The sequence below is a fragment of the Castanea sativa genome, chromosome 8 (genome assembly GCF_040712315.1).
Source record: "Castanea sativa cultivar Marrone di Chiusa Pesio chromosome 8, ASM4071231v1".
In the NCBI taxonomy this organism is placed as follows: domain Eukaryota; kingdom Viridiplantae; phylum Streptophyta; class Magnoliopsida; order Fagales; family Fagaceae; genus Castanea; species Castanea sativa.
The window spans coordinates 25,840,456-25,850,527 of record NC_134020.1 but is presented as its reverse complement, the minus strand read 5'-3'; the positions used below and the strand labels follow the sequence as shown (position 1 = coordinate 25,850,527).

The following is a 10,072-nucleotide window of genomic DNA, read 5'->3' as shown; positions in this document are numbered from 1 at the left end:
ATAAATGCGCGCATTTTTGAAATTGAAACCACCAAGTGGCATCTTCTGGAACACGAAACGATCCCCACACGCGTAATTATTTACAAAACGTGCGGGGTAAGTTCTCGTTGGATCAAAACCCTATTTTTCTCCTCAGATGCTGAAAAATAGAGTTTTGAAGGGCTATTGGGGGGAGTAAAAGGACCCAAGCAGGCATTTGGGCCTTTGGGCTCTAGTAAGGAGGGTCGACCTGCTCTAAAATTAAAGAACCTGTTAGTACTGCAAATCGGCCCATACGCCGAGGGTCCGAGGACACATCCGAGAGTGAGTTTCTCCTCGGACAGACCCAAGAGAACTCGGAGATTCACTACGAAGGTCAAGGCAGAATTCCGAAAAGACCGCTGGTTAAGAGGGGGAAACCCTAAACCTTTTAGATACACCGGTGTTAGAAAAATATCATGAGCAAAGGCTGCCACCTCCACATTAAAGACTCTGCACCTATCTCCCTGGCCGCATTAATGGGGAAGTGACCCTTGAACAGTAGAACTGAAACTTTTGGTTACTATTCAAAGGCACTAAGAGAAGAAATATCTAGAGGGGAGGGGATTTGAGCAACACGTGGATAAAGCATCAAGAGAAGAAGTATTTAAAGGGGGTGAAGGCCAAAGAAAGAAAGGGTGGGATCAGTCAGTAACGAAGAAAGAAATTAAGAATTGTAACCTTTAAGAGAGAAAGAGAATTAATACAGAAGTGGTCATCGGCTTACGTCTGAGGAGGTCCATTTGCAATTATCATCTATTATTTACAAGTGTTTTCACACCTTAGCCTATCATCAAGTTCTCAGTACCTCTAACTTAGATTTTAAGCCCACACTCTACAAATTTCATTGTTTAAGGCTCATTGGGCCTGAGCTCATAATTTTCTTTGGGTCCAGGTGCAATTGTGCACTTACAGTAAATATTTTCAAGTGTAAAATGACAAGCAAAATTTTTCATACAAACCACCAAAATTCACCATCGGAGTAGTTGATGACTTGATGCATGTGGTCCAATGACCAAAAATGTTGTTTCAACCACCAATACTTTCAGTTCAATCATTATAATATTATATACAAAAATCGAACTTATACAAATTAATTATTATATTTTTTACTCAACTTGTTTAATAGTTTAACCCATAATTAAATTTTACCTTAACTTATTTACCAGATAAATAAGTTTAAATGAACTTCCTTTTGAGTTGAGTTAATATAATTGTATGGTTGAATTTAATTAAAGAATTTGGGTTACACCATATAAGAAGTTTAGGAGGTGTTTGGTATATGCACTTAAAAACTAAAAATTGTTATTTGAAAACATGTGTGGAAAAACGTGTGGGTGAAAAAATGTGTGTGAAAAAACGTGTAATGTTGTTTAAAAACTGAAAATTGTTTTTTGAGATGGTGTACCAAAAACCCCCTTGCCCTTTCATTTTTCTCATTTGGTTGATGTGATCATTAGTTATGTTTTAAAAATTATAACCCAATGAACCCACGGGGCCAAATCTATTCAACTCAGATTAATTGGTGAAAATGGCCAAATACCTCCATTTTTAGAAATTTGTAGCAATTAAGCACTGTTTCGGAACTAAATAGGAATCTACCACTTTTTAGGTACTCGAGCTCACTAAACTCAAGTTCCTAATTTCATTCCACTGTGGCGCTGCTGACCTGAAATTTGTGAAATTAAAAAAAATAATGTGGTACTCAAGCTTGGTAAACTCGAGTTCCATGCAACACAATACTCGAGCTTGATGAGCTCGAGTTCCTTGTAATATGGAACTCGAGTTTGCTAAGCTCGAGTTCCTTATAACCTTTTTTTTGGATAATCAACAAATAAACATAAACATAAAAATAAGTAGTTTGTTATGTTTTTATTTATTTAAATAGAAGCATTGTAAAATATAGAGATTTTATTTTCAAAATATGAATTTTTAGGTCACTCATACCCCTTGTTCATTCATTTTTAATACACTCATCAATTTCTAACTTCTCAGAAGCGTTATGGTCAAATTGGTTAAAATATTGGGGGTTACAATAAGAAATTAGAACAACATGTAAAAGAAAAATCTTACTCCATTTTTAACCATGGGCACACCGAAAGAAGTTTAAGCTACATCTGGATATGTAAGTTCTTGACTTGCAGCGTTTCTAAGAGGAATGTGAAACATTTTTTTATGTATATCTAAATGTTTGGTTGATGATGTGAAAGTCGCTTTGGCAACTTTTTTTCTTGGCGAGTTGTGGCACCCCATGTTTAGATATTGTTCATTGTTTTCTCATAAAAATTGTTCACTGTTTTTTACATAAACTATTTCTAGCATTCTGCATAAAATTATTTCTTGTTTAGCATTATTTAAAAAATTGTTCACTCTCTTTTCTGTATAAATTATTCTATATTCACTATTTAAAAAATTGTTCACTGTTTTCTCATAAAACACTTCTTGAAACTGTGTTCTCTAAATTTAAAAGTCAAATCTGAATACTTTTTCATATTTAAATTTCACAATAATCGAATTTATTTTTCTGTATTGATAAAATCTGTTTCTACATTAAAAAAAATTGCTCTCTGCACATCATGTTTACTGTATATTCAAATCTGCTTATTGCATTCATAAAATCTATTTTCTACATTAATTAAAACTATTCATTGTTTTCTTGTAAAAATTGCTCACTATTTTCTGCATAAACTATTTCTAACATTCTGCATAAAATTATTTTTTGTTCAGCATTATTTAAAAAATTGTTCACTCTCTTTTCTGCATAAATTATTATTTATTCACTATTTAAAAAATTGTTCACTATTTTCTCATAAAACACCTTCTGAAATGGTGTTCTCTAAATTTAAAAGTCAAATCTGAATGCTTTTTCATGTTTAAATTTCACAATAATCGAATATATTTTTTTGCATTGAATTGTTCACTGTTTTCTGCATAAACTATTTCTAGCATTCTGCATAAAATTATTTTCTATTCAACATTATTTAAAAAATTGTTCACTCCCTTTTTTGCATAAATTATTCTCTGTTCACTACATAAATTGTTTACCGTTTTCTTATAAAACACCTAGTGAAATCGTGTTTTCTAAATTTAAAATCCAAATCTGAATATTTTTTCATGTTTGAATTTTACAATAATCAAATCTATTTTTCTACATTGATAAAATATGTTTCGACATTAATAAAATTTGCACTCTGCACATCATGTTTACTGTTTATTCAAATCTGCTTATTGCATTTATAAAATTTGTTTTTTCATTAATTAAAACTGTTCACTATTTTCTGCATAAACTATTTTTAGCATTCTGCATAAAATTATTTTCTATTCAGCATTATTTAAAAAATTGTTCACTATTTTTTCTGCATAAATTATTCACTGTTCAAAGATTTTGAATAGTGAAGCCAAAGCCCAAAAAGCCATATAAAAAGCCTTAACCCAAAATAAATAGAAACAAATTCACATGCTTAGCTTCTTTTTTTTTTTTTTTTTAATAAATTGTTTACATGTTGATGGATTTTGCCTATGTTTACGTACTCATGCATTTTCCATGTCTGGACTATCTGTACATCTTATGTACGCCTTCACAATTTGCTACGTTAATTGATTTTCCATCGATTTTTTCTGAATTTGTAAATTCAACGAATTCAAACTTTTTTACAAATTAGAATGATCTGTACATTTAATGTAGACAATTTTATCATTGAATTTTCAAGATTTTGTACTTGCATTGAATTTTCACGTCTTCGTACATTCAACGAATTCAAATTTCTCTACTAATCCAAACAATCTATACATCTAAGGTACCAAATTTTTCATTGAATTTTCATGATTTTGTACATTCAACGAATTCGCCAGTTTTAAACAAATTCATTACGATCTATACATCTAATGTGCACAATTTTGCATGGAATTTTCATGATTTGGCATGTTCTTCAATTCTCCATCAAATTTTCACGATTTTGTACATTCAACGAATTCGAAGTTTTATACAATATCATACGATCGATACATATAATGCGCACAATTTTTCATTCAATTTTCACAATTTGGTACACTCTTTGATTTTCCATTAGGTTTTCACAATTTTGTACATTCAACGAATTCAAAGTTTTAAACAAATTCATACAATCTGTACATCTAATGTGCACAATTTTGTATGGAATTTTCATGATCTAGTATGTTCTTCAATTTTCCATTGAATTTTTACAATTTTGTACATTCAACGAATTTGAAGTTTTAAACAAATTCATATGATTGGTACATATAATGCGCACAATTTTTCATTCAATTTTCACAATTTGGTACATTCTTCGATTTTCCATTAGGTTTTCACGAATTTGTACATTCAACGAATTTGAATTCTTTTACTAATCCAAATGATCTGTGCATCTAATGTAAAAAAAATTTCATTGAATTTCACGATTTTGTACGTTCATCAATTTTCCATTGAATTTTCACGATTTTACACATTCAACAAATTTTGAATATCTGAACATCTAATGAACAATTTTCCTTTGAATTTTCACGATCTTTACGTCCATTGAATTTTCATGAATTTGCACTTTCAACAGAATCAAATTTCTCAACTAGTCTAGACTAGCTATACACCTTATGTACACCTTCACTATTTGGTACGTTCGTTGATTTTCCATCGATTTTTTCCGAATTTGTACATTCAACGAATGAATTCAAACAATGATTCCAAATTTGTTCTCAGGACTGGTTGCAAAAAAAAAAAATTTAGTTGAAAGTACAAACAATAAATTCAAATTCTTTTACTAATCTGAATGATCAGTATATCTAATGTACAAAATTTTCTAATGAATTTTCACAATTTGGTATGTTCGTCAATTTTCCATTGAATTTTCACTATTTTACACATTCAACAAATTCGAATTTTTCAACAAAATTTGAATATCTGTACAACTACTGTACAATTTTCGCTTGAATTTTCATAATATGTACTTTCGTTGAATTTTCACAATTTTGTACATTCAATGAATTCAAATTTTTAAACAAATTCATACGATTTGTACATCTAACGTATATACTTTTCCATTGAATTTTCATTATTTTGTACTTTCAATGAAATCAAATTTCTCAACAAGCCTAGACTATCTGTACATCTTATGTACACCTTCACGATTTGATACGTTCATTGATTTTCCATCGATTTTTCCCAAATTTCTACATTCAACTAATTTGAACTTTTTTACAAATTCAAATTATTCGAGGCATTTACCATTAGGTAATTTATACGAATCATTCATTTTTCTTTCATGGAGTTTGTCCATTATTCATATGATTACATATTTAAAAAAAAAACACAAAAACCAGTAAACATGATGTGCTGAGAGCAAATTTTATTAATGTAGAAACGTATTTTATCAATGCAAAAAAATAAATTCGATTATTGTGAAATTTAAATATGAAAAAGTATTTAGATTTGGCTTTTAAATTTAGAGAACACAATTTCAGGAAGTGTTTTATGAGAAAACAGTGAACAATTTTTTAAAATAGTAAATAGAGAATAATTTATGCAGAAAAGATAGTGAACAATTTTTTAAATAATGCTGGACAGAAAATAATTTTATGTGGAAAGCTAGAAATAGTTTATGCAGAAAACAGTGAACAATTTTTATGAGAAAACAATGAACAATATCTAAACATGGGTGCCACAACTCGCCAAGAAAAAAAGTTGCCAAAGCGACTTTCACATTATCAGCCAAATATTTATATAGACATAAAAAAATGTTTCACATTCCTCTTAGAAACAATGCAAGTCCAAAACTTACATATCCAGATGTAGCTTAATCTTCTTTCGGTGTGCCCATGGCTAAAAATGGAGTGAGATTTTTCTTTTACATGTTGTTCTAATTTCTCATTATAACCCCCAATATTTTAATCAATTTGACCATAACGCTTCTGAGAAGTTAAAAATTGATTAGTGTGTTAAAAATGAATGAACAAGGAGTATGAGTGGCCTAAAAATTCATATTTTGAAATTAAAATCTCTATATTTTACAATGTTTCTATTTAAATAAATAAAAACATAAAATAACTACTTATTTTTATGTTTATATTTATTTGTCAATTATTCACAAAAAAAGAAGTTATAAGGAACTCGAGCTTAGCAAACTCGAGTTCCATATTACAAGGAACTCGAGCTCATCAAGCTGAAGTACTGTAGAAAAAAAAAATTAACACAAACATAAAAATAAACATATTCGAGCCTGGTTTGCTCAAGTATTGTGTTGCATGGAACTCAAGTTTATCAAGTTCGAGTACCACATTTATTTTTTTAATTGCACAAATTTCAGATCAACAACGCCACGGTGGGATGAAACTAGGATCTCGAGTTTACTAAACTCAAGTACTATTTAGAACTCGAGTTTAGTGAACTCGAGAACTTAAAAAGTGATAGTTTCTCAATTAATTCCAAAATAGTGCTTAATTGCTATAAATTTCTAAAAATTGTAATATTTGGCCATTTTTAGCCCGATTAATTAGGTGTAACTAGTAGCAAGTGTTTCTTAAAAAAAAAAAAAAAGGATCAAGTAGCAACTGTAGTTTCTAGAGATAAGGATAAAGGCTACGATGGACAATGAAAAGTAATGGACAAGTATCTGTCAGGATTCTTGAGGACAAAGTGACAAACTCTACCTATTGTACCGGTACAGTTTACCCTACCATGTTTTACAAAAAAATATTTACTTTTATATTTTTAAACTTTTACTTTACTTTAAATCTTTTCTTAACTTTTTTTTTTTTAATTAATGGATTAGATTGAAAATTACTTTTTGCAACTATCCGTCTCAACTCTCCATAAAAATCGTATAAGGTGCAATTCTCAAATTTTAAACTAAAAAAAGAGTAAGGGTGGTTTCATAAAGTAGTTTGAGATGAGATTTTTGTAATTTTTTTTAATTTTTTGAAATATATGTGAATAAAAATTTATGTAAAAATGTATATAATATAAAAATGTGAATTTGAGATAGAAACCAGGAGACCCTAAAACACTGTGCCAGCCAGCAGAACTAGTTTACTAAGAGCATCCACAGCAGTGGAGCTAAAAATTTAGTAATTTTGCTCCACTAAAAGTTACTTTATCTATTTTACCTACACACATGCTGCAGCAGTGGATCTATTTTAGCTTTCAACACAATAAAATAATATAAACATCACAATAAAATAATATATCTACCACAATAAAATAATACATCTCACTACAATAAAAACACCACAATAAAAAAGGTAATGTGAACACAAAATAAAAAATTAATTTTTTTTTAGCTCTCATGAACAGTGCACATCTATCTATAGATGTGCACTGTAGCAATGAGCTAAAAAAATATAAATTTAACTCCACTGCTGCATGCTTCTTTTTGGTGTTTTGGTGGAGCTAAAATAGCTATATAACTATTTAGCTCCACTGCTGCAAGTGCTCTAAAATACTGTTAACATTTCCCATAGAATTTAGTCTTTATCCACAACTTCACTGTTATTGGGAGGCCAAAAGACGTTTTAGTCCTTGGCATCCCCACGTTTTGCTTGTTCAGTTGTTTCAAAAAGAAACTAACGTCTAACTTTGGTAGTCAAAAGAAGCGAGGTCACCTGTAAAAATAATAATAATAATAAAAAGTTTACTTTCTCTGTCCCTAGTTTCTGACCGACGTCTTTAGTTTCTTACATTAAAAAAAACGTTTCTGACCGACGTTGTACATATAGTACCACAAAAAGACAATAGTACACATATTCAAAAACCCAAAAAAAAAAAAGCCAACGTCTCTTATAAGTATAAGGGTAATCTGGTCTTTCCAGTCTTCAACCCAGTACTACTTCCTACTAGAACTACACCATTTTGCATAACATACCAAGCTCCTATAAAACCCAACCAAACCCTTCACTCTGTCTCTCACTCCCACACACACACACACACACACACGCACACACACACAGCTTCTGAAAATGGCCTCCACTTCCTTTCTCTTTCTCACTGCCACATTTCTTTTCCTGTGCACCCTCACCAAAGCCAACAACCCAAGTCTCACTCTAACCCTGGTTAACAACTGCCCCTTCACCGTCTGGCCAGCCATCCAGCCCAACTCCGGCCACCCCGTCCTCGAGCGCGGCGGCTTCGCTCTCCACACTCTCACCCATCACTCCTTCCCCGCCCCGACTCAACACTGGTCGGGTCGGATCTGGGCCCGTACCGACTGCAACTACGCCAACAACCGCTTCTCCTGCGCCACCGGCGACTGCGGCAACCGCCTCGAGTGCAACGGCTTAGGCGGCGCCACCCCAGCCACTTTAGCTCAGTTCAGCCTCCACCATAGCCACACTGACCTCTCCTCTTACGCTGTTAGCCTCGTTGACGGCTTTAACGTCCCCATGACTGTGACCCCACATGAGGGTAAAGGCCAATGCCCTGTGGTTGGCTGCCGTGCCAATCTGCTCGCCACGTGTCCTGACAAACTCCAGCTCCGGTCACCGCCGGGTCACGGTCCAGTTGTTGCTTGTAAGAGTGGGTGTGAAGCTTTTGGTACCGATGAACTGTGTTGTAGGAACCACTATAATAGCCCACAGACGTGTAGGGCTTCGACCTTCTCTGAGTTCTTTAAGCACGCTTGTCCTGCTACGTTTACCTATGCACATGACAGTCCGTCTCTCAGGCATGAGTGCTCGTCGCCACGTGAGCTCAAAGTCATTTTCTGCCACTAGACAGTAGAGAGACCACGAGATATGCATGCATGCCCATCTTAATTTCAGTCGCTTTAGTTTTTGAAATGGGAAAGAAAAGAAATATAAAAATAAATATGGTTTGGGTTATTATTGACATTTCGTTGTGTCTTTTATGTAATGGGCTTATATGTGCAGATTGCAAAGCCTCGTTTAGGATCGGAGTGGGGGAATGTAATCTTTTGGGGTTTGTCTAATGCATGAATAAAGTGTATGTGTAATTATTGGTGGCTTCTTTTCTCTCTCTTTTACCTAACGTAAATACAACATCATAGTGCTGAGCGAGTGGCAAATGGGCAAAAACATCTGATATCGTTTATCGCTTAAACACGGGGAATCTAGTTTTAAAATTGTTTTTGTTATAAAAAAAAATGTAGCTGCGGACGGGAACCAACCACAAAGACGTAGACGCGCAAAAAGCTGGGTCTGTCACTATCCAAATCCATCCTTAGCCTCATGCAGTAAAGTTCAAACTTCAGACATAAAGTGTGCGCTATCCAAACCCATTAAAGTTCAAACTTCATACATAAAAGGGTCTAAAAGGGTCCGTTTAGGATGAAAGACGAAAAGTTAGAAGATGAAAAATATTTGATTTTGTTTTCGGTTGGAAGTGAAAAATTGATATGTTAAAATTTTTTTTTTTGCAGAGAAAAATTGAATGATAGAAAATATAATATATATAAATGGACTATTATACTCTTGTCATATAATAATAGGTAAAAGTTAGATTTATTTAAACTTATTACATAATATAAAAATATAAAATTTATAACGTCATATATATAAATTATTATTTTTATTATTATAATGTAAAAATTAAATTAGGTAATGTTGGAAAAAAAAATGTTCAGGGCTAAAAAAAAGATTTCAATAAAAAAAGAGAACAAAAAAAATTTCAAAAAAAAAAAAGAGAACGTTGACCTGTTGAAAAAAAAAGGTGGAAAAAAAAATAGGTGAAAAAAAAATGTAAAAAAAATAGGTGAAAAAAAAAATAGGTGGGAAGAGGCTATTTTTGTAAAAATACTACCATTACACTTTTCTCTCTAAATTTTTTTTTCGATTTAAAAGAAAAAAAATATGAGTCCGAAGAGAAAATTTTCTCTCCAATTCTCTTCTTCCTATTTTCCTTCATCCTAACGAACAATGTAAAACAATATTCTTCATCCTATTTTTCTTCTTCTATTTTCCATCCTTTCCTCTATTTTTCACCCAAATGGATGGACCCAAAGTGTGCGCTGTCCAAATCCATTCTTAGCAGTAAAGTTCAAACTTCAGATTGTGTTTAGATACCGCTTATTTTGTTAAAATTAAAAAATTA

The 10,072-nt window shown here is 32.1% G+C and overlaps 1 protein-coding gene across 1 annotated transcript; it reads left to right on the top strand.

Moving 5' to 3' along the window:
• Nucleotides 1-7,912: 7,912 nt before the first annotated feature.
• LOC142608046 (osmotin-like protein) lies at nucleotides 7,913-8,989 on the top strand. Its single transcript, XM_075779748.1, has one exon. It carries the CDS (start codon nucleotides 7,984-7,986, stop codon nucleotides 8,734-8,736), a length of 753 nt encoding a protein of 250 aa, XP_075635863.1. The 5' UTR covers nucleotides 7,913-7,983; the 3' UTR covers nucleotides 8,737-8,989.
• Nucleotides 8,990-10,072: the final 1,083 nt, after the last annotated feature.

Coding starts and splice junctions, on each gene's coding strand:
- LOC142608046 (XM_075779748.1), top strand. CDS start 7,984: ATGGCCTCCACTTCCTTTCTCTTTCTCACTGCCACATTTCTTTTCCTG.